Source organism: Athene noctua, chromosome 18 (genome assembly GCF_965140245.1).
Source record: "Athene noctua chromosome 18, bAthNoc1.hap1.1, whole genome shotgun sequence".
NCBI classification, from domain to species: Eukaryota; Metazoa; Chordata; class Aves; order Strigiformes; family Strigidae; genus Athene; species Athene noctua.
The window spans coordinates 14,369,007-14,390,789 of record NC_134054.1 but is presented as its reverse complement, the minus strand read 5'-3'; the positions used below and the strand labels follow the sequence as shown (position 1 = coordinate 14,390,789).

Sequence of the window (21,783 nt, the reverse complement as noted above, 5' to 3'; positions counted from 1 at the left end):
GAGCCCTGACCCCCCCCCGGCGGAACACCCACCTTTAACTGACGCCTGACTTTCTCTATAAATAATTTCCAGCAGTTTTCCCTTGTATCTTGCAATCCAAGGAACTTCACTTGGGGCTTCATGGCACTGATAATGTTTTCCAGGTCCTCATCCTGAAAGAGCCCCGGCACCTCCCCGGACGCCAAGAAATCGTTAATCAGGACCAGGAAGGATTCATCAGCCACCTGGGAGTCCGTCATCAGGAACACGGTGGGGATGTTCTTCACGGCTGCCTTGATGTACTGGGAGGCGAGGTCCAGCTGGGTGGGAGAGGGAAACCGTCACCCCCCCGGTTTTAAACCCACTCGGAGCCGTTCTCTGCAGGGACCGGCTGGGCCCGGCACCCCTGGAAAGCCGGGAGGGTGCCTTTGGGAAGGTGCTGGGTGCTCTGCTCGGGGCCGGCTGCCAGCGCTGCCGACACTGCGCCTGCCCTCGGGAGCGGCTCCTGTCTGTCCCTGGCCGGGGAAACGCTGCGGCCCCCCGGGCAGGACTCGGAAAGCAGCTCTGAGCCGGTCAGGGGGTGCACAGAGGGGAGCAGGGCCCCGCGCCCGCCCCGGGCACCGGAGCCACCGCGGAGCTTGGCAGCGCCTTTGCCAGATCTGGCCCCGGGGTCAGGAGAGCTGCTCGCACCTTCAGGTCCGGGAGGCCGTATCCTTTCCTCAGCGTAATCTGAACCACACTGAGGTTGCTGAGGAAGGCTGCCAGCCGCGCCAGGCTCTGCTTCCCGCTGCCCCCTACCCCCACCAGCAGCGCGTTGCCCCGGGGGGACTCTAAGATCCGACTAATTCTGCAAATATGAGACACGGCGTCTTCAAAGAGCACCTGAACAAAACAGGAGGGGAAGGTTCGATATTCTGAATCGCAGCAGGAAAATGAGCAAAACCCCCCAGACGTACAGACCCGAGCGAGGGCGATGCCGCGGTCGCGGTGCTGCCTCGGGCGCTCACCAGGCTCATCGCCGCGTTCGCCTCGTTGTAGCTGTCCAAGGCCTCCCCCAGCAGCTTGCTCAGAGCCGCCCAGCTCGGCACCGGCAGGTACTTGGGCTCCCCCATGCCCTGGGCGAAGTGGCAGTAGATGTTGGGCTTGGCCAACGCCACGTCTTGGTCGAGTTCCTGCCAGAGCCAAGGCCAGAGGGGGCTGAGCCGGGGGCGCCCGGGGTGCCGCCGCCCGTCCCCCCGCCGGGCCCGTGCCGGGGAGCTCAGCCTGGCAGCGCAGCCCCACAGGGCCGGGACGCTCCTTCACTTTCCAGCACAACTTACACCAAAGAACTTTTTACAGGTGTCCACCAGTATCTTCCCAAAGCCTTTTTGATCCTGTTCGTCGACGAGCTTGTCTCCGTACACTCGCTCCGCTTCGTGCAGCCACAGACGCACCAAGTCCACGGGACTTTTCAGGCATTCGGGGGTGGAGAACAACATACCCTGACAGACACACGAGTCCCTCAGTCCTCGGGGGTTACTTTACTGCTACTCAAAGCTGGGTGTAAAGGTTGGCTTTGGGAAGAGGTCATGGTGGGACATGGTGCACCGCAGGGATGCGTGATGAAGGAAAGAAAGGAATAATTGAGAAGGAAACAGCCCTCCCGCTACCTGGAATATGTTGGAGAGGTCCCGGAGGTTGAAGAGGTAGTGGAACTTGATGGCTGTTGGCAAGAAGGTGGAAGCGACCTTCTGGTGGAGGGCTGTGGGCAGGAGACGGGGGTGAGCGGGCGGGCAGGGCCCCACGGCAGCCTCCGGCGGGACCCCTGAGCCTGGCTCACCCTCCCCTTCGGCACCTTCGGCCGGAGGACAAGCCTGAGGCTTTAGTCTGAATTTATAGGGACACGGTGCCGCGTTTTGGACATGAACAGGAGGAAAGGAGGAGCTGAGGTTTCATTTGTGCGGGGCTGTGGCGCGGGGCTCCCAGGGCGCCAGCTGATGGGGGAGCGGTTGGGTTTCCCCATGCTGGGGGGGCCACCTCCCCCTCCCCGCCGAGGCAGGGGCTCACCCAGCGCGGCTGCGACCAGCTGGGGCTGCAGCTTCTGGACGGCCGGCGGCATCCTCTGCAGGGCCAGGTGCTGCGCCAGGATGGTGCCGTACACGGTCAGCAGGGCCTCCTGGCCAGGGGGGCTCAGGGCGAAGACACAGAAGTGACGCTGCAGCCAGGGGCAGGAATTCAGGCCGGAGGTTTTTCCCCGCAGGGGCTCATGCAGCCAGACGGCCCCCGGCTCATCCCACCCGCTCTGGCCTCCGGTCCCAGGGAGCGACCCCCCCGCCCAGGGCGCAGCCCCCGGCGCTGCGGGCCCCGCGTACCTGCAGCCTGGGGTCGATGGTGAAGGACCCGGCGGTGGGGTTCATGCAGGCCACGTACTGGCAGTTGTGAACGTCCTTCAGGGTCAGTTTGGTCCGGTCGTACCTGCGCAGGGACTGGCACTGTGACGCTTTCCCCGGGGGTGGGTTCCTCCAGTTGGGCTGTGCCCCCGTGGAGCTGCATCGGGGGGGACACGGGAGCAGGGATCCCCGTTTCCCCGGTGCTGGGCAAGGCCTGGCACTGCTCTCGGTGATGCTTCCCGCGCCCCATGGCCAGACTTGGCCCCAAACCCCTCCGTGACACCTGGCACTTGTCACCTCTTCCCCCTTCCCAAGCACCCCCCCACCGCCGGCACCGCAGCGCCAGGCACCGGGACCCCCACCGGGACCCCCCCGCCGGGCTGCAGCCGGGCTCTTGGCTCTGGACGGGCTTCGGGGTCGCCAGCAGAGTTTTCCCATTCCTTGGCCAAAACCTTCCCCGCAGCTCCGGGAATGAGCAGGCTTGGGGGGGGACAGGCGACTCGGCCCCGCCAGTGCAGGAGGGGGCACGGGTGGGGCACGGCCGGGGTGGGAGCGGTGCCGGCACTGCGGGGGTTTGCCGGGAAGGGGGTGACCGAGGCCCCGCGGGGGGGCCACTGGCCGGGCACCCACCAGTGCCCGTGGTCCACGTGCTGCCGGATGAGCGTGTGCGGCGCCACGGTGCCGTACTTGTCCACCTCCGGCATGTTCATGTCGTCAATGAAGTAGATCAGCCTCTTGGTCCCGGGGGGGCCGTAGTTCCTCCCCGATTTCTTCTCCAGGGGCTTCTCAAGGGCGGCTGCAGTGAGAGGAGCGGGTGGGCAGTGAGCGGGGCAGCGCCCGGCGTGGGGCCGGCCGCCGCCTCGGGCCAGCCTTACCCTGTAGCACGGCCGAGGTGGTGTAGAAGTTAAAGGGCACAGACTGCACGAGGTATTCGTCTGCGCCCAGCGCTTCGAGCTTGTCCCACATCAGGACCGATTTTCCCGTCCCGGCGTTCCCCACCAGCATCACCGGCCTCCGCTTCTCCATCAGCAGGTCCATGAAGTAGCGGACGCGAACGGTCTCCGTCGTGTGCACCACGGCGGCCTGGGGGAGCCGCGTCAGCCCCACAGCCCTTCGTGCTGCCCGGGGCGCCGGGGGCAGGCAGAGGCGGGATCTCCCGGGAGGGCAGCGGGAGGAAGCCCTGCCTGCCCGGCAGTGCCAGCTGGGCTAAGGGAAGATGCTCTATCCCAACCCAAACCAAAGAAAAAGGTCTCAGGTGCTTGGTTATTCTAAAGACTGTCTGACCAAAAATAGCTGTCAGAAAAATGAGTTATTAAACCAGAAAAACACAGCAGAGTTCCCGAAACTCTCCCCAGCGTCTCTGCTCCGGAACGTTCAGCCACAGCACCTCTCCCTCTCCCTGAGATCCCTGACACAACGCCCCTCCCTCCGGACGGCATTTCAGAAGACTTACAAATAAAGTTTTAAAGTACATTTTTGCATTCAGGTGATAATGATTTCATTATAATCTACGAAGCCACATGTCAATCTGAAATTAAAGAAGAGCTGCAACTTGCAGCTCTCACTGAGGTTTCCACGGGGTTTGCCGGCTGCTGCCGGAGCCGGCCCGAGTCCTGGCACTGCCCCAGGCCCGGCGCTGCTTGGGGGAAGACCCTGGAGTCATAAACAATCAAAACACCTAAATACAAAGAGCTTGTGGGAAATACCTGTAAAGGGATGTCGGGGTTGAGTTCAAATTTTGGCACTTTTTCCGTCCAGAGCATGAATTTCTTTGTTTCTGGATCAACGTAATAGTCAAAAATTGTCCCCTGAGAAGGAAACTTGATGGTTTTAAACTCATTCACCCACCACTTGCTGAACTCCAGGCGGTAATCCATGAGCTGGGAGGAACCAAACAGAAAAACTTAGAAATGGGCCAACGTTGTTGCTGCTTTAGCACTGTCTGAAGGGATGTGGCTGAGGGATGAAGCTGGGCAGGATGCCCTGGCCAGCGGCGGGTGAGGGCAGGCAGCCCTACCTGGTCCTGGAACATGGCCCCTCCGAAGGCCCAGGCGCAAGCAAAGACAAGGTAGAGCTCGTAGAGCTCCCGAGGTGAGTCCGGCGGGGCTGTCTGTGGTGTCAGGAGACACTCCAGCAGGTACAGCACCGTCTGTGTCATCGTGACCTCAGGGACCGAGGTGATCTTCTTGAATCCTGACTTGAGCTTCTCCAGGCACACTGGCAGGTACTTGTCAAAGAGGATCATCAAATTGGCCTTCTCGGACTGCACCGTCCTCGTCTCGATCCAGCTGGTCACAATGCTGCGGGAGAGGAGGGCAGGGCTGCAGGTGAGCACGTGGGGGGCCAGCACCCATCCCATTGCATCCCATCCCATCGCATCCCATCCCATCCCATCCCACCCCATCCCATCTCCCTCCCCAGGCTCACGGGTTCCAGCCCAGGTCTGTGGGGTTGATGTAGAGGATTCCCGCCCGGGACACGGTCGCTGGCGTGGCGGTCCGCAGGTGGCTGATCTCGAAGAGGAGCCGCATGGTGGGGTTGAGGGGGATGCGCTCGTTGCTGGCCAAGGTGAGAACCTGGGGGAAGCTGCCTGTCACGGGAGGGCTGCCCTGATCTTGGGCCCAGCCATGAGCGTGGGCTGGTCACCCCGAGTTAATGAGCGAGCGAAGCTCCTGGGGCGTGATGGCACCGACCTTATTGTCATCCATGACCGTGTTGAGGGACTCGATCCACATGGGGTCAATGTCGCCATCGAGGATGATCCACTTGGGCCCCTTATGGGTGATGTTGGCCAGGTCACGCATCGTTGAAGAAAACAGACCTGCCCCATGGAGACACGGGGGTTTGTCCCCTGCGGCTCTTTCCATCACGGCAGGTTTACTGAGGGACACACGGGACTGGTGCTTCCCTGAAACACGCTGCTCCTCCCTCACACTCCAGCAAAAAGCCCCAAGGAAAGGTTTTCCCCTTCCAGCCACCACATCACAGAGTATTTATAGATTCACATTCTATGAAGGTGTTTGCCCGCGCACAGCGGCTGCCGAAGGGTGGTTTGTGCTGGGTCCCGCCCCCCCGGGCCGCGCACACAAGCTCCGGTGTCTCACCGTCCTTCCACTCTCGCGTGGACGGATGAATGACCCCGAACAGCTCATCACAGGTCACGGCCTTTGGGTCCAGGTCCACGGTGACCGGTTTCCTCTTCATGCTCCTGTAGGTCTGGTGGAGCGACCTCAGCACCTGCGGGGAGGGGAGGTGGGCGCCACGGCCGCTGCCCCCGCACAGACGGAGCCTCGCTCCCGCCCGCGGTGGAGCCTGTGCAGCTCTGGGGACGCCCTGGGCCTCCCGCTGCGGAGCCAGCTCCTGGCCGGGGTGTTGTGGGAGCCCAGAGCCCTGCCAGCCCCGGCACCCTCCTGCCCACACCCAGCACGCAGGGTGTCACCAGAGCGTGTCCCTGCCTGCCCCTGGCCTTGTCCCCGCTCTCCCCAGGGGTGTCCCGGACATCCCTGTCCCAAAGCTGCCCAGCCCCACGGGCTGAGCCCGGTGTACGCGGTGCTGCGGGGCCCGGGGTGGCCACGGGCACTGGCCACGCCACCGGCCCCGTGGCAGACGCTGCTGCGGGTGCAGACGGGGGCTGCACGGGGCGGGGAGGCCGTGGGGTGCGCTCAGCTGGGGCAGGAGGGCGCCTGTGTCCTCGGGGATGTTTGGCCGCTACCTGGGACTTGCCGCAGCCGGCGCTGCCGATGACGAAGACGGAGTGTCTCACTTGCAGCAGCTCCTCCAGCTGCACCACCTTCAGCACAAAGCTCTCCTCCGCCTGCAGCTTCAGCTCCAGCACGGACTGCCTGATGACCTGGGGAGGGGGCCACAGGCAGCGTCACAGCCTCGCCAGGAGCCCAGAGACGAGCCGCCCCCCCGCGCGGAATGGCCCTTCAGCCTCTGGACCCTGCCAGGGCCGGGATGTCTCTGGCGCTGGCTCCGCGCCGGGGCCTGCACCTTCTCCAAGTTGAGGTCCCTGCTCCTGGGGATGGCCAGGCCTGGGAACAGGTCGGCAATCAGCCCCATGAAGACGGGCAAGTCGTCTGTCACGATCTTGGGGACGTTGAAGTCTCGTAAAGCTCTCATCAGAACTTGGTCCTCAGCGCAGCCGGGGTCCCCTCTCTTCAAGGAGCCGGCTACCACCAGCACAGACTTAATCGCCCGCAGACCCCAGTCGTAGTGGTCCTGCCAACAGGCAGCAGAGTGTCACAATTTCACTTTGGTGGGAGAAAACTGCTTCAAACACCACTGTGGAGGAACGCCCTGCGTGCTGCCCAGCCCAGGTGATCCAGCGTCCAGCAGACGGGACTGAGTTTATGCTCCAGACAAACCCGCCCTGCCGGGAGGGGAGCAGCAGCCTGGCTTCCTTCCTGGAACCGTGTTTCTATTGCAAATCGCTTCTGCTGAGATGAGTAACATCTGCATGCTCTCATCTTAACCGGCTGCAGTCTATTCTTTTCTCTTTTTGTACTTGATTTATTCCAGAAGGCAGGAATGTGCCTTATGATGCACCAGCGTGGAAGCGGAGTTTGTCCGGGCAGAGACCTTGCGCTGCGCAGCACGGTGCCAGCAACGCGACTACAAGCCGCCAGGTTTGAAATTCAAATGAACTCTTTCATCTTAAAGACCCTGTGCAATACGTTAAATTACCTGCTTAGACAGTAGCTCCTTGCAGAGCGTGTACAGAGTGATGAACTTCCTTGCAAGCAGCTTAGCGTCAATAAAACCTTCTGCAACAAGCATGATTTCACAGATCAGTTCGAAGTCGGGGACGACCATGGCGCAGGGTCTGGAGGAGCGGTGGCAGGTTAGAGGCTTGTGCAGGGATGGCCACACGCCCCCCGCGCTCCCGCAGCCAGCCAGAATTCACACCCACGTTTCCAATGACAATTGGGCAGTAATTTCCACCGGCTGGGGGGTCTCTGGAAGTGCCTTGTCCAGCCTCCTGCTCCAAGCAGGGCTCGTGTCACAGCTGGAACAGGTCACCCCGGGCCTGCTCCAGTCACATTTGTGTTCCTCCGAGGACAGAAAACCCACAGCACCCCTGGGCCGCCCCTTCCAGCACGTGACCACCTTGTTTTCTTATTCTCAGTTGGATTTTAGCCAAAGGGGGGCAATTAGACACCCCGAGCATCCTCTTCTCCAGGCTGAGCAGCCCTGCTCAGGGCCCCTGAGGTGGTCCTGGGGTGCCAAGGTGCCCCCGACACAAGGGCTGCCAGTGCACACAGATACTCTCGTTTGCAGTAGCCAAGGTTTAGTTCACGTTATGGATGTAGCACTGGAATGTCACTGCAGAGGTGAATGTTGTAGCAACTGCCAGTTGCCCACAGACCCCTCTGCCCACGGGTACCTGAACAGAGCTTTTAAATTTTCAGGCAGTTCTGTCCGTCCTGCGTAGCCGGGGTTCATGGTAATGAACAGCCCAACCGAGGGGATCAGAGCGATCGTCTCTCCGAGGAAATCGAATCTTTTCTTCTTGGCGCGAATTGCATCTTGAACACATTTCACCTGGCAGGCGAGAGGAGGTGTCAGCACCTGCGCCCCCACCGCCCGCCCGTGCCGAGCGAGCCCGGAGGTTCGGTCGTGCCAGCGGCAGAGCTGAGAGCTCGCCCACAGCCCGGCAGCACCCCCCGGGCTCAGGAGCGCCGGCCTTGGGCCAGGTTCTTCCCAGGCACCACGACACCCTGGCCCCGGGCGATGGCAGAGCCGGGGGGGGGGGGGGACGGATGGACAGGACACGACGGGTCACCAGGATGGGACACGGATGGGCTGCGTGATCTTAAACGTGCCCAAAGGCCCCGTGTGGCTGCACTTCCCCCCTGTTTGCCTCCCGGCACGACGCAGGGGAAATAACAGCAGCAAACTGTCCTTTTGAAAGTCTGGTTTGACTGAGCCAGCGTTCAGTACGTGAACTGGAAAGTCTCCTCCGGTCCCTGCGGCACGGCGCTGCCGCTGGTTTGCAGGGAGAGCACGCACCTGCACAGCAACCACGGACAACACCTCCACTGCAATGCGATTGAATTCATCGAAGCAGCCCCAGGCGCCGCTCTGAGCCAGCCCCTTGTAGATGTTGCCGCAGGACTGGGGAGAAATCACCGGGGGCGGGCTTCAGACCCCGAGCTCTGACACAGGCTGCAGCGTGGGGGTTTGGGAGGAAAGGCCAAGGGCTGGGAGCTGCTCTTGCTTTTGTGGTTTGTGCTTTCCCCGGGGGAAATGCCCCGCAGCGTTACAGCCCCGCCGGGCTTCAAGGGACACGATCTGGCTGGAGCTGTGGTGGGAGCGGGCGGTGCAGGACGGCACCAGGGGCTGCTGCTGGACCCACACATCAGCTTTAGGGCATCGGCGACGGACGCTGCAGCCGAACACGGGGGCTGCAGCGGGGCCTCCCAAAAGAGGGTCCCCCCTTAAGGTCTTGGAGGGCGCCCTCCTACCCCCCCACACCCCACCTTGTAGTCCATCTGCTCGGAGCAGTTGAAGACGTAGACCATCATGCCCACAGCCCGGCCCAGGTCCTTGGTGGTCTCCGTCTTCCCGGTGCCCGCGGGGCCGGCGGGGGCCCCCCCCATGCAGAGGTGGAGGGACTGCGTCAGGGTGATGTAGCACCTGCGGGGGCAGGAGGGAGCCTGAGCGGCGCCGGAGCGCGGCCACGGCCGAGCGGGAGGTGCGGGGAGCCGAGCCCTACCGATCCGTCAGAGGGGTGATGACCAGCCGGGGGGTGTTCCCCAGGTACTCGTACGAGTAGCGAAGCTGCGCGTCGCAGATGTTGGCGTAGCAGTGCCTCCTGCCCTCGTCCCAGCGGTGCCGGAGCTGGGACTGCCAGCTGAACGCCTGCGCACTCTCCACCTGCCGAGCAGCCCCCCGCCCCAGGGCCCCCGTCGTCACCTCCGTATGCCAGGAGAGCGCGCAAACAGGTCCCAGTGCAACGCTGGGGCGGGTGAGGACCGTCCCTCCCCGCAGCCCCGTGCCCACTGACCGCAGCGCTGAGGGCCCCAGCTCCCCCCGAGCGTGGATGGAACCGGCAAAACTGCTCCTGCCTCTGGTTTCGCACGAGACCCAGCCCCTGGTGGCCCCTCCCCGGCTCCCACACACCCCTAACACCCCACGGGTGGTTTCCTCACACGACCGGGATAGTTTGAAAATACTGGAAATTAATAAAATAACAGGAAATGTGCGCTCAGAGGTGCCAAGTGGTAAAAATACCCCCTTGTAACAAATACCTGCGTAAGGATCATTTTGGCCACAACATCCCTGGCGTGGACGTCGATGGTGCAGATCGTCATGATCTTCATCCTGTCGCCGGCAGTCAGGTGTCCAAGGAGCAGTGAAATCAGAGCGTTTAGCCGAGCGATCTGCGGAAGGAAAGAAGTGAGGAACAGGAAAATAACGTCATCGCTTGCCCATCTCCTGGTGACCGCCCGGACTGGGCGTCGCCTCCTCGGAGCAGAGGGTGGCTGCGGGTCAGCTCCAGGTCAGGCCCGAGGGATCCCAACCTGCTTTTTGTTGTAATCCCTCATCGCGTTCTCGTAGCCTTCCTCCAGCCTCGAAAAGGCGATGCCGACTTCCGTGGTCCACCAGATCTGGGTGCACGTCAGAGCGACCTGCAGCAAACCCCGGGCAGACAGTGTGGCCCTGGAGGGAAGCGCCGTCCCCGCGGAGGCTCCGGGCGGGCGCCCGCCCCTCCCCGCGCCCTGCGCCCGCTCCTCCCGGTGCCGCCGGCCAGCCCGGCCCCGCGCCAGCTCCCACCTGGGCCGGGTAGTCCAACACCCACTGCTCCCGCGGCTTCTCCTCGTAGGTCACCATGGCCTCGGGGATCAGGTGCCGCAGCGTGGAGCGCATGCTGCCCAGCACCCGCCTCAGCCAGACCTCGACCTGGAGGGTCAATCCAGCGGGCCCTGAGCGCCCGTGGCCGGGCTTGGCCGCGTGGCCCCCGGGCGCCTGCGCGCGGCTCCCCGCTGCCCTGCGCGTCCTGACCGGCTGCGCCAAGGACCCCGGCCCCGGGGGGCTCTGAGGGCAGAGAGGGGAAAGCCACAGGCCTGGGGCGGGGACTGATGCTGCTGCAGCGCTGCCCTACAGCCGTAGGGCAGATCCCATTGCTGGGGGTTTCTGTGGCTGAAAGGCCTCACGATTACATTTTAAAACCGCTGCCAGGCTGTTGGTGCACAACAAGCTCAAGGCTCATCCCCATCCCGACCCGCCCAGCCCTGCGCGGGGCTCTGCTGACCTGGCCAGACAAGTCACAGTCTGCGTCGAGGGGCACGTACTCCTCGTCCCTGCTGAACATCCCCAGGCCAACCTTCAGGGGCTTTTTGTCCGGGCTCATCTTGAACTTCAGTTTAGCCAGACTGTCGAACAGCTTCGGCAGATGACGGGACACCTGGGAGCAGAGGCGGGCAGGGCTCAGGGACCTCCTGCCAGGTGTAACCACTGCTTGGGTGAACCCCGCATGGCCCTCAGGGCTGCGTCCCCGAGACGGGGGGTACCAGTGATGGTGTTCCACTCCTTAGCATGAAAAATATTTTAAAACTGCTACAAGAAATCCGCGTGCAAGAGACATGGGACTTGCCTCCACGCGTTACACACAACCCATACCTCAGCCGGTTCATTCCCATTAGATAAAATATCAAGCAGGTCTGCAGAGGAAACAAAGTAGAATCTGGGAAAAGCCAGTCTTTTGGTCTCCAGGTATTCAGCCAAAGCCTTCTCACAGAGTGCCAATCTAGCAGAAAACAAGGGAAAAAACCCCTGCAGTGAGCATTTACTCTTTGCTAAGTCCTCGTAACACTGAGACAGATGCTGCTTTGGAGAAAAGAAACTCTCCCTTTGGCCCCCGACCAGCTGGTGGAGGCCTCGCCAGGACCCAGACCTCACCTCGTCTGCAACACTTCCAGCTTCTCATAGAGTCCAGGCTTGTTTGTAGCTTCAATCACATTGGGAGTTTTCACTGTCTCAGCCATTAATTTCTGCAAGAGGTAAAATGCTTCAGCTCTCCCCGAACTGTCAGCAAGCTCTCAGGGTCCCAGGGAGGGGACGGGCTTCGCACTTTGAAATCTTCATCGACAGCATCGAAACGCTTCGAGTCCCCCGGCAGCTGACTGCGGATGTCCTCGGAGCCGATGAAGATGCTTTCCAGGTGACTCCATGTCCTCTGCACCTCAAACAAGAGGCTGATAACGGAGTCGGTGGTTGACAGCTTCTGCTGCCAGCTGGACACCTCCTGAAGGAAGAAGGTGAGGTACTTGGATGTCATCAGGTTCTGCAGCTGCACTTGGTTGTCCTCCAGCGTCTCGACGAGCAGCTCATCCGACTTGAGCAGCGCGATGCCGGTCCTGGCGTGGGGCTCGTGCTCGAACTGCATCGTCGCCCAGGTAGCGTCCAGGGCGTTCAGCACCTACAGATGGGGCGTGAGAAACGAGCCGGGCTGTGGTGCTGAGTCCCAGACCCTGCAGAAGGGCGGGGAGCAATGGGAAATCCCCCTCCGGGGCACGAGCTGCGTGTGGCCCCCAGCCCCCAGGAGCAGGAACACGAGTGTTAACGGCCACGGAGCCGCGTCGGCGCAGGGCTCAGCAAAGCAGGGCACAGCCGAGCCCCGCTTACCTTCTCCATCCCTGACTCTTTCATGGCTCTGTCCACGATGCCACAAACCTCATCTTCGAACTCGTGCAGGTTCAGCTGCAGCAGATCGGCGAGGGTCGTGTCCTTGGACATGGCGAAGTTCACCTGCAGCAGAACTGGCACCGTCAGGGCACGGACTCCCCCCCGCAGAGAGGCAGCCCAGCAACTTTCCCAAATGAGCTCATTAACACCCATTAAAGACCCTACACAAATATTTGTGCCTGTTTTAAAACACATTCTGTGCTTCCCCTGATGGATTCAGCTCTCAGGAGCCTCCGGGCCGGGGCCTGGGGCCAGGGAGGGGCAGGAGGGCTGGGAGCACCTTGGTTGCCCGCATGAGCTCCTGCCAGTGCCGCTCCCTGATGGCCGGGTTCTGCAGCTCCTTCACGGCGCGCAGAGACGTCATCATGTTCTTCACGCTGTTGTCCAGCCCTGCGAACGCATCCCAGCTTTTCACCTCCTTATCCAAGCTCCGAATGTCTTTAGCAAATTTCTTACAATCGGTATCCAGCTGCTCAACGTCGATGTCCTTCCACCGGGTGGTCTTCCAGGCGTCGACGTTCGTGTTAACCTGGATTGGGGAACACGTTTTCACCGGGCCCGTAAGCAGCAGCAGCATTCCCGCCCGGGGAGCAAAGCAACGCGCCCAGCGCCCGCACACCCTTAGCGGAGCTACAGGAACCGTGTGCCTCTGGCTGGTGACGCTGAGCTGCTCCGCTCTCGAGCCCCTGCCTGGAGGCAGCGCTGGGCGCCAGCACCGTGCCCAGGGCTCCTGGTCACTGCACTCAAGTCAGATGGCTACTGGTAGCCACCCTCTGTGGACACCGGGCAGCTTGTCAAGGCCTCAGGAGCTTCAAAACTGTGAGGACCAGCCCAGCACTCTCAGAAGCCTGTTCTGCACCCCCATGCTCCTGCCTCGTGCTGGCTCACAGGCCGCGGCGCGTACCAGGACGATCACGTCCCAGAGCTCCTTCAGCAAGCGCAGCTCCCTCTGGCACACTCGGAGCTGTTCGTATTCCGGGACCGACACTTCGAACAGCCCGGCTGACCGGGACAGGGCTGCCAGGTCGCTCTCCATGGCCGCGATGCTCTTCTGTTGCTGGCCGGAGAGAAAGAAAATGTCTCAGCTGGGGATCGTGTGCCAGGGACGTTCCCCACCCCAGCGACGGCTGCGCAGGGCCAGACCCCCCTCCTCGGGCTGGCAGCCAGAGCCCAGCCCCCCCCGTGCAGCAGCACCCGGTGCCCAGGCGGGGGGCGTCCCGCAGTGCTGTGGGGACAGCGGTGGCCCCGGCGTCCTCCCCTTCCTTACCTTGGTCAAGGACTTGTAGGGGTCTGGGTCAGCGTACGAAAACGGGGCTTTTTGCTGGAAGCTCTCCCGGAAGGCATGCTGCCGGACCTGCGCGGGGGACGGGGCTCAGGGGGGGCAGGACAGCAGCGAGCTCTTCCCGAGGCTGCCGAGAAGCTGCTCGCTTGCCCCCAGGCCCCCGGGCAGGCACCTCGAACTGCTGGCACTTCTTGCGGATGCTGTTGACCTCGTTGGCTTGCAGGGGTGCCACGCTCTGCTTGACGCGCAGGCAGAGCTTCTTGGTGCTGTCCCAGTGCTCGGGGAGGTCCTGCAGTGAGCGCCGCACGGCCTCAGCGGACTGGCCCCGGGGAGCCCCTGCCCAACCCCCAACCCCCAGCAGCTCACGTGGAGCTGGAGGTGAATCTCCTCCGGCATCTCCTCTCCATACGTGCTGAGCAGAGCAACCGTCTCCGTCAGGGGCTCAAACATGCTGTCGGTCGTTGCCTGCCTCTCCTTGACCCGCATCAGAACCCCCATCACCTCCACCAGCCCCTCGTAGTCTCCCTCCTCCAGAGGTTTGTTCAAGCCGGTGTTTGTATTTTGGATGAAACCCTCCAGCTCCTGGAGACTGGGAGGAAGGTGCCAGTGCTCACTGGGTGTCCCTGACGGGGCTCACAGCCACCCCCGTGCTTGCTCGGGGCTCGCTCTGCAGGACGTGGCCCCCCAGGGCCTCACCCCCTTGGCGGTGCCCGGCACCTCTGCCCACGGCTCCGTCCCTCGGGGACCAGCCCTGCCCCGGCACAGCCCAGCCGGGCTCTGGTCACCGGGAGCACCTGGTCCTGCACCGGGGCTCACCGGGTCCCTACCTGGTGATGACATGGCTGGCGAGGTGCTGCCGGAGCACCAGACCCCGTTGCCTGACGGCACCCAGCAGCGCCTGCTTGAAGGGGCGGCAGTCGCACTGCAGCCACCCCCCAAACACCCTGGCGTTCTCAAACCCCGACACCTCCTCGCACAGCGCCTCGCACGCGTTGATCTGGGGACGAGAGCTGGTCACAGCCTGTGGCCAGCACCTCCCCGGGCACTCAGCACCTCCCCGGGCAGCTGGTGCATCCCAAGTGCCCGGCCCCTCCCCGGGCACCCGCCCCATACCTCCTGCTGAAAGAGCTGGAGCGAGGGGGTCCCGTGAGCCGGGGGCTCCTCCACCTGCAGCTCCAGCTCCTCGGGGCCGGGGGCACCACCCGAGGTGAGGAAGTGCTGCAGGAACTCCCCGGGGTCCTCCAGCCACAGGTGGTTTTGCTCCTCGAAGCCGGCGCTGTACTCCTCGCCCTCCGCCGCGGCGCTGACCACCAGCGACATCACCTCCTCCCGCATCCTGCCCAGATCCGCCTGCTCCTCCAGCCTGGTCTGAGGGGACGGGCAGAGCTCTCGGGGACCGGCTGGGGGGACCGCGCCTCCTCGCCCCCCTCCAGCTGAGGCGGGAGGTGCCTCCCACCACAGACCGACCTTGTAGCTCAGTTTCCCCTCCAGCAGCCGAGGCAGGCAGGCGGCGGGCGCGTAGATGTCCTGGAGCAGCTCCTCCACCAGCCCCACCAGACTGTCGGCTCCCGCCTCCAGTGGGGGACGGTACCGTACTCTGCCCTCGCACAGCTCCAGGCGCACCTCGAACAACGGCGCCACGTCGGCCTGGAACAGGTCAGAGCCCCGCGTGGTCACGTCCCCGGCCCCCAGCCCCATGGTGGGGACAAGGGGGGACACCGGCACCTCCGGTGCTGGCTGCCGGGTGCCCCAGGGAGCACCGGGACGGGCACGTTTGGTCACGCAACAAACGCCTGAAGCATTAACGGCAGGTGACGGGGCGTCCCGAGCACGGGCAGCGCAGGGACGCCGTGCCACGGGGCGAACCGGGACCTACGTCAGGGGCCATGTTGGTGAGCAGCAGCTGCAGAGATCTGTGGACAAGCCTGAAGAGTCTGTCCAGCACGATTCTGTCTGTAGACCGCACGTAGTCCCGCCACATCCGCGATGACTTGTCAGCCTTAAAGAGATCTGCATTCTCCTGCAAGCAAGAAAAAACCACTCAGTAAATCCCAGCAAACACACCAGCCCCTGATGCTGCGAGCGCGTGCGCTCCCACGGCCCCGCGGGTTTGTCCTGCCCGGCTGTTCAGATCCCCCATCCTTCCCTCCTCCCAGCTGTACCACCCAGCAGCCGCAGCCGAGGCCCCACCCGCGGGGCAGCAGGTTCCCAGAGCCCGTGTGTGATGTTCGGGGCCTTCCCCGGGCACCTCAGCAGGGACCACCGCAGCGCCCCGGGTGTGAGCCCAGGCGGGGCTCAGAGGCCGCAGCACCCCGCGCCGGACGCGCTCCCTGTGAAACCGAGGCCGCCCGCAGCGTCCCAGGACGCGTCTCACCTCCACCATCTCCCGGATCCTCACGCCCGCGTCCCTGAGGGCAGCACAGCGCTTGGTTAAGGCGTTTGCTCTCCCCTCCAGGTCCAAGAGCGCTGTCTCCTTGTTGTCTTTCCTTCCGAACAAGGGAGCGGCCGAGCACTCCTGCAAGGAGGAGACAAGGGGGCTGCTCCGAGGTGCTGGGGGGTAAATCCCTGCAGGAGCCCTCCCGGGAAGACGCTCCTAAAGCACCGGCAACAGTTACCTCCAGCAGCTGGATGATATTTTCCCTGTTTAACTTTGCTTTCTGGACCCTGGTCTGCAGGTCGTGCAGGACCTCTCTCATCTCCTGGATGTACTCCAGGACGCCTGGGAGGAAAATGCAGGTCACACAGACACCTCCCCGGACCGAGCCGGGGTCAGGGCGCCCCGGGGTATCTAGCACGGGGCGGAGGACACGGGATGCCCCCCCTCACCCACCCACTCACACCTGCGGGGCGGGGGGTCCGCGTTTTGGGTGTGATGGCCGTGAGGACCTGAGGGCAGCTGCTGCGCAGGAGACAGGACGGGGACGGGGACACCCCAACAGGTGCAAAGAGGATCTCTGGCCTTGGGGGGCCGGGGGTGGGTTTGTACCTTCGTGGTGCCAGAACAGGGTGTGCTCTGCGCTGGCCAGCCGCCCGTCCACGGCCTCCAGCTCCCCCGTCACCAGCGGGAGCTCCACCGGCAGCAGCTTCTGCTTCACCTGGGGAGCCAACGCGCCCGCGGGTGAGCGCGGCGGGCGGAGGAGGGACCCTGACCCAGCTGCCACCCTCACTGCTTTCACAGAGGAGCGGGGTCCCCACCCCACCGACACGGAGCTCGGGGGGCGGAGGGGGCCGGTGTGACGGCAGCGGCAGCGTGGTGGGACGGTGATGTGCCTGCTGTACCCCAACCCCCCCAGGCTTCCAGGACCCATTTCATAAGAGTCTCTCCCCTGGGGGGTCCCCAAAAAGCAGCTGGGTTGTCTCCCCTTTGCAACTTGCCTCATTGTACCAGCCCACGATAAGATCCAGGTTGTCCACAAACATTTGGAAAGTCTCATTTTGAGCAAAGAGGCTCCCAGCGCTGCCCGGGATGTCCTGCTGCCCCTGGAGGTTCAGGTACTTCACCTCCCGCAGGACGGCGACGAGCTGCGAGGCAGAGAGGCCAGAGAAAAGGCTTGTTCGTAAAACCCGAAACGTCTCACCACAGCCTGGGACAGTAATTTTTACATCCAGGTGAGGGATCCCCGTGCCGGGCGGGCTGCCCGCGCCAGCACCCACCTCTCTGCTGAAGTTCACGCTGAGCAGGGAAGAGCCGGGGTCCCTGAGGATCAAGGGCTGCTCCAGGCTGAAGTGGCAGTCCTGGCCGGCCCCGCACACCCACTCCTCGTAGACCTTCTCGCGGTGGCCCTGCAGCAGCCCCATCACTTCTCTGTACTTCTCGGACACCAGCACAGCTTCAGCACCGAGCATCACGCTGTGTAGGTCACGACAAAGAGGCAGCTGCTGCAGCAGGGGCCCGGGAGGAGACACAGGCCGGGACAGATCCTGCCCTGGCTGCTGCCCCGCATCCCCGTGGGGCGTCGGGGTGACCCGCACGTACGGGTGGTCGATGGCGAACAGGTCCCTGCGCGTCCCCTCCAGCCGCTGCTGCAGCTCCAGAGCCCACTGCAGCTGCCCGGCCACCGGCGGCATGTTTTTGTGGACGGTCGGGCCCCCCCAGCTCCGGGCGTCGTACAGCACCTTCACGTTCTCCAGCTCAGCCTTGAACATGCCCAGCAGGGCGGAGTAACAGGGGGAAACCTCGGCCTTTATCAGCGGTCGCTCCAGGAGGGAGGAGAACATGTGCACCAGCTGCGGGGAGAAGAGGCTTCGGGTTCTGTGGCCAGAGCAGCGCCCGGTGACACCCCCGGCCACTGCCCGGCGCGAGGAGGCCCGAGGGCAGGACCCGTCGAGCCGCGGGGGGCTCCTGTACCTTCACGGCGGATGCCAGGGAGTTGCAGTCATCAAAGCCTTGGCAGAAGATGGTGGCCAGTCGCCTGTCCACGTCCTGAATCTTCTTCTGGAACTCTGCAAAGTCTTTGTTCAGTTGCTGCCAGGAAGAGCAAAATGATTTAAGCGGGCGCAGCCTCCGGGATTCCTCAGGATTCGCTGAACCTGGAGAGCCCGGAGCCCCGTGACCTGCCCTGGCGCGAGCACGGTGCCCGCTGCACGGGCAGCTTTACACGCAGCTCTTCCAGCGTTCCGGCAAGAGATTCTTTTTCATGAGGCGAATGCTTGGACTTCCCCACCAGCGCTCACTCACCCCTTCCGCAGGATCCAAGGGATCATATTTGCAATCGGTAAAAGTCTTGGTGATCTCAGAGACCTCCTCGTAGATCTGAAACACTTGGTTCCTGAAGGTGTTTCCTCTCACTCCTCCCAGCTCCACCTTCCCCAGCTTCAGAAACTCCGCAGCGGTGGCGTACAGCTCCTGGCCAGCACAAACCGTCACCTCACCCGGCTCCGCTCGGTGCCAAACCCCGGCTGCGGCGCCGCGGGGGCAGGAGCTGCAGCTCCGGGGCCGGGCTGTGCCCTGCGGGTTCACCGCTCCCGAGGGTCCCTCAGGGCCTGGCTGGGGGGGCCCATCCGGCCCCGGGGGCGCGGGACACCGGTGTCCTGCTGGGGACGGTCCTGCTGGCCTCCCTCATCCCCTCTGCTCCCCGCCGGGTGCCAGCAGCCCCAGCCCACCCCAGGGCCGCAGCGGAGTTTGTCCCTGCGCCGCTCTCAGGGGGCCACCCCAGCGCCCCCAGGGCAGGGGGAGCCCCTACGGGGCGGGTGCAGCGCCCCGAAATGCTGCGCTGTCACCTCGATGGTCCGGAGCCTGTGCAAGAAGGAGCCCATTCTCCTGAAGACGAGGGAGGGGGGGAACTCCCAGAGCTGCGGCTCCTCCTGGAAGGGGAGAGGAGCCATCAGCGAGCGGAGCCGGCGTGGACGGGGCCGGGCGGACCCTCACCCTCCCCTGCGCCCACCGGGAACAGCGCGGGCGTCGCATCGGAGCAGTAAGTGCCGTAGGACTGGAAGAGCTTCTCTATGGTGGAGATGCTCAGGCTGATTCCCGCCAAGGTCTCCTCGGTTTCTCCCTGCAGCCCCTTCATCACGTCCTCGGAGCCCAGGAACTGACGGGTCTGGGACAGGCAGGGGCCATTGGCAGGGGGGAGCGTGGGGGGCTCCTCCTGCCCCCATCCATCTTCTGGCCCCACGGGCTCCCTGGCGATCGCCTGCAGCCCCCACCTGCCCAAACCCCCTCCAGCCCTTCCCGGGGCGTCGCGGGTCCCTACGTCACCCCAGCTGGGCTCCCCACGCCCGCCCCGTGGCACCCTCCCGCTCACGGTCCCGCAGCGGGGGGCTGGGGGGCGGCGGTGCCTCGGGGCTCTACCGTCTGGATGAGGAGGTTGCAGATCTCCTGCAGGATGAGGCCGCCGCGGGCGGGCGGGCGGTAGTGCCGGCAGTGGGCCCGGAGCAGGCGGACGGTGCACAGCACCCTGTCCACGCAGGGCGGCAGCTGCGGGAGCGGAGCCTCGTTAGTGCGGGGCCGTGGCTGCGCTAACGAGGGTCGGGCAGAGCCGCGGTGGATCCGCACCCGCACGCCGGCTCTGGGGCTCAGCGCCGCCCCTCTACCCGGACGGGGAAGCCAGGCGGCGCCTGGTTATTTCGCCACGTGTAACTTACCTGGGAGTAATCCGCTTGCTCCATCTCCTCCAGCAGGAGCCGAAGTGGTTGCAGGTGGAGGCTGGTGTCCTCGGCTTCCTCCAGGCCTGGCCCGGGGGAGAAACTCCGTGTCAGGGATGGGGAAACTTCACCCAAGGGGCCAGAGGCAGCTGCCCCCACATCACCGGGGTTCTTACCGGCACTGACGTCCCTGAACAAGCTCTGCAGCACCGGCCAGTAGCAGCTGTTGGCCTTCTCCAGCATCTCGGCCAGCGCCGTCACTCGGGGCGAGAGCAGCTGGCCAGGGAAAGGCGAGGGCTCAGCCCCGGGGGCTCAGCCCCAGGCACACGTGGCCGCTGCGTGCCCAGGGGCGAGGCGGTACCTGGTCGCTGATGCACTGCAGGTCGGCCGTCCTGGCGTGCCAGAACTCGAGCTCGGTCCTGGGCAGGGGGTGCAGCCCCTCCAGCAGTGGCTGCGCCGAGTCCTTGCTCAGGATGTCCCTGATCTGGAGGGACCACTCGATGACGATGGTCTCGCTGGTGTGCAGCACCGAAATGTCCACGGGCCCCGCCAGGCTGAAAGGCAGCCGGGTCACGGCCCAGCAGCGGGACCCAGGGCAACCCCACGCACCGGCTCGTGGCCACCTCTGCCAGCGCGGAGGCCCGGCACGAGCCTCTCGGTGCCGCTGAGGGGTGGCTGCACCCCGCGGCCGAGCCCAGGGGATTCTCTCCCAGCGGGATTCGTGCTGCCCCGCGCCCCTGCCAGGCTTTGCCGGCGCCGCGCGGCCCCGGCAGCACCCACCGGTCCAGGGTGGTGCTGGAGCCGTCCCGGTGCTCCGGCAGCGGGATCAGCGGCTTCCCCCGGATCTTCCCGCCCATCACGAACATCTCGTTCTTCAGCCGGTGGACTTGTTGCACGACATCCTCCACCACCACCCCGGGCCAGCCCGCCACGTTCCTCTCGCTCAGGAGCAGCGGGGACAGGACCTGGAGGGGAGGGCTCGCTCGGGCGCTCGCTTGGGCTCTCCCCGTGCTGAGGGCAGCGAGGAGCCGCGCCGGTTCGCACCGTGTCCCCCCGAGCGCGGCCTCAGCCCAGCCGCAGCTCCGGCAGCACTGTCGGGCTTTGCTGATGTTTTTCTCATCGGCACAACCAGGATTCCCCTCACCCTCCGGTGGGTTTTCAGCCCTCATGGGCTGGGGAGTGCTGGGAGCGGCCCGGCGGGGTCAGGGGCGGCCACACGAGCAGCAGCCCCTGGCACTGAGGAGGAACCGCGGAGCTCCTGGGGCCTGACGCTGCTCGTGTGCTCGGGGCTGGCAGTCGCCTGAGCGGGAATAGTCATGGGAAGTTTGAGAGAAACCCGCTCAGACATTTCCCAGCTGCGGGGCACAGGGAAGGGGGAATTACGCTGAGTTTTAAAACCACAGGGAGGAAGTGATCCAGCTGGGGCCTGGGAGAAAACTGGGCTCGTGACCTTCACCCAGCACCCGTGGGGCCACCGCAGGGAGATGTTTTCTTCTATTGATTTGATTTAGTTTCTCTTTGAGCTCACCTAAAGTTTTGGCTACAGCGGCCGCGGTGTGTGCAGGGAGCTCGGCTCGTCCCTCTTGCCCCCAGCACCCGCCCGTGTGGGCCACCCACCTCCTCCACCACGGTGACGAGCTGCTCCACGGGCGAGGGGCTGATGTCTCCCACCAGCAGCCCACTGCAGTTCTCCCGGGTGACGTTCTGCCTCTTCTTCTTCACGAAGTAGAGGCCCTTGCCCTCGAGGGCCGGCGGGAAGCCGGCAGTTGGCAGGAGCTGCCCGGCCGAGTTCAGCCCCAGCACCAGCTCCAGCACCTCCCGCTGCTTGAAGAACTTGTCCAGCGCGGCCGCAGCCTCCTCGCTGCCCACAAACCTGCTCCACTGGTCGGGCTGGACCCGCAGCAGCCCCGCGGCGAAGGTCTCCAGGAAGCCAAACCGCTCGTCCGGCGCAGCCGCCATCCCGCCGGCCCCGCGCTGGGCTGCGGCTCCCCAGCGCCTGGAGCGGGGACAGGCAGAGCCCGGCTCAGGCAGGGGCTGCGCAGACCCCAAACCCCCCGCGCTGACCCCGCTGCCCCCCGCCGCTGCCCGCTGCAGCCTCGCAGGGAGCTGCCAGCCCCAGCCCTGCCTGGCCCCACCGCCCCCGGCCCCATCGCCCCCATCCCGGACCCCATCAGCCCCCCAGGCTGCCCCAAACCTGCCTGGCCCCACCGCTCCCCTGCCCTGGCACAGCCCTCAGCCCTCCCACAGCCTCCAGCCACCAGCTGCAGCCCCAACGGACCCGGCACCAGCCCAGCACCAGCCCCACGGACCCGGCACCAGCCCCAACGGACCCGGCACCAGCCCCACGGACCCGGCACCAGCCCCAACGGACCCGGCACC

General features: G+C 64.5%; 1 protein-coding gene across 1 annotated transcript in view; it reads right to left on the bottom strand.

Annotated features, from left to right (window-relative positions):
• The window catches only part of DNAH17 (dynein axonemal heavy chain 17), a 33,740-nt gene extending 12,377 nt beyond the window's left edge, over nucleotides 1-21,363 (bottom strand). The window contains exons 1-54 of the mRNA XM_074922060.1: nucleotides 21,022-21,363; nucleotides 20,185-20,369; nucleotides 19,766-19,958; nucleotides 19,581-19,680; nucleotides 19,405-19,490; nucleotides 19,112-19,237; nucleotides 18,705-18,860; nucleotides 18,541-18,624; nucleotides 17,999-18,166; nucleotides 17,669-17,785; nucleotides 17,297-17,547; nucleotides 16,975-17,170; nucleotides 16,696-16,842; nucleotides 16,307-16,415; nucleotides 15,936-16,039; nucleotides 15,695-15,835; nucleotides 15,197-15,340; nucleotides 14,788-14,967; nucleotides 14,434-14,688; nucleotides 14,148-14,317; nucleotides 13,687-13,909; nucleotides 13,493-13,609; nucleotides 13,306-13,392; nucleotides 12,943-13,095; nucleotides 12,319-12,567; nucleotides 11,979-12,101; nucleotides 11,425-11,772; nucleotides 11,253-11,344; nucleotides 10,974-11,100; nucleotides 10,606-10,758; nucleotides 10,128-10,253; nucleotides 9,875-9,982; nucleotides 9,602-9,733; nucleotides 9,067-9,227; nucleotides 8,831-8,987; nucleotides 8,361-8,465; nucleotides 7,735-7,892; nucleotides 7,035-7,173; nucleotides 6,342-6,569; nucleotides 6,061-6,198; nucleotides 5,453-5,585; nucleotides 5,042-5,169; nucleotides 4,776-4,924; nucleotides 4,366-4,648; nucleotides 4,055-4,228; nucleotides 3,224-3,431; nucleotides 2,979-3,144; nucleotides 2,331-2,433; nucleotides 2,026-2,173; nucleotides 1,629-1,720; nucleotides 1,299-1,460; nucleotides 987-1,151; nucleotides 670-861; nucleotides 33-299 (exon numbers count right to left, since the gene is read on the bottom strand). Coding sequence (XP_074778161.1) covers nucleotides 33-299; nucleotides 670-861; nucleotides 987-1,151; nucleotides 1,299-1,460; nucleotides 1,629-1,720; nucleotides 2,026-2,173; nucleotides 2,331-2,433; nucleotides 2,979-3,144; nucleotides 3,224-3,431; nucleotides 4,055-4,228; nucleotides 4,366-4,648; nucleotides 4,776-4,924; nucleotides 5,042-5,169; nucleotides 5,453-5,585; nucleotides 6,061-6,198; nucleotides 6,342-6,569; nucleotides 7,035-7,173; nucleotides 7,735-7,892; nucleotides 8,361-8,465; nucleotides 8,831-8,987; nucleotides 9,067-9,227; nucleotides 9,602-9,733; nucleotides 9,875-9,982; nucleotides 10,128-10,253; nucleotides 10,606-10,758; nucleotides 10,974-11,100; nucleotides 11,253-11,344; nucleotides 11,425-11,772; nucleotides 11,979-12,101; nucleotides 12,319-12,567; nucleotides 12,943-13,095; nucleotides 13,306-13,392; nucleotides 13,493-13,609; nucleotides 13,687-13,909; nucleotides 14,148-14,317; nucleotides 14,434-14,688; nucleotides 14,788-14,967; nucleotides 15,197-15,340; nucleotides 15,695-15,835; nucleotides 15,936-16,039; nucleotides 16,307-16,415; nucleotides 16,696-16,842; nucleotides 16,975-17,170; nucleotides 17,297-17,547; nucleotides 17,669-17,785; nucleotides 17,999-18,166; nucleotides 18,541-18,624; nucleotides 18,705-18,860; nucleotides 19,112-19,237; nucleotides 19,405-19,490; nucleotides 19,581-19,680; nucleotides 19,766-19,958; nucleotides 20,185-20,369; nucleotides 21,022-21,363 — 8,748 coding nt within the window. The remainder of the gene's footprint in view (nucleotides 1-32; nucleotides 300-669; nucleotides 862-986; nucleotides 1,152-1,298; nucleotides 1,461-1,628; nucleotides 1,721-2,025; nucleotides 2,174-2,330; nucleotides 2,434-2,978; nucleotides 3,145-3,223; nucleotides 3,432-4,054; nucleotides 4,229-4,365; nucleotides 4,649-4,775; nucleotides 4,925-5,041; nucleotides 5,170-5,452; nucleotides 5,586-6,060; nucleotides 6,199-6,341; nucleotides 6,570-7,034; nucleotides 7,174-7,734; nucleotides 7,893-8,360; nucleotides 8,466-8,830; nucleotides 8,988-9,066; nucleotides 9,228-9,601; nucleotides 9,734-9,874; nucleotides 9,983-10,127; nucleotides 10,254-10,605; nucleotides 10,759-10,973; nucleotides 11,101-11,252; nucleotides 11,345-11,424; nucleotides 11,773-11,978; nucleotides 12,102-12,318; nucleotides 12,568-12,942; nucleotides 13,096-13,305; nucleotides 13,393-13,492; nucleotides 13,610-13,686; nucleotides 13,910-14,147; nucleotides 14,318-14,433; nucleotides 14,689-14,787; nucleotides 14,968-15,196; nucleotides 15,341-15,694; nucleotides 15,836-15,935; nucleotides 16,040-16,306; nucleotides 16,416-16,695; nucleotides 16,843-16,974; nucleotides 17,171-17,296; nucleotides 17,548-17,668; nucleotides 17,786-17,998; nucleotides 18,167-18,540; nucleotides 18,625-18,704; nucleotides 18,861-19,111; nucleotides 19,238-19,404; nucleotides 19,491-19,580; nucleotides 19,681-19,765; nucleotides 19,959-20,184; nucleotides 20,370-21,021) is intronic.
• Between the last annotated feature and the right edge of the window lie 420 nt (nucleotides 21,364-21,783).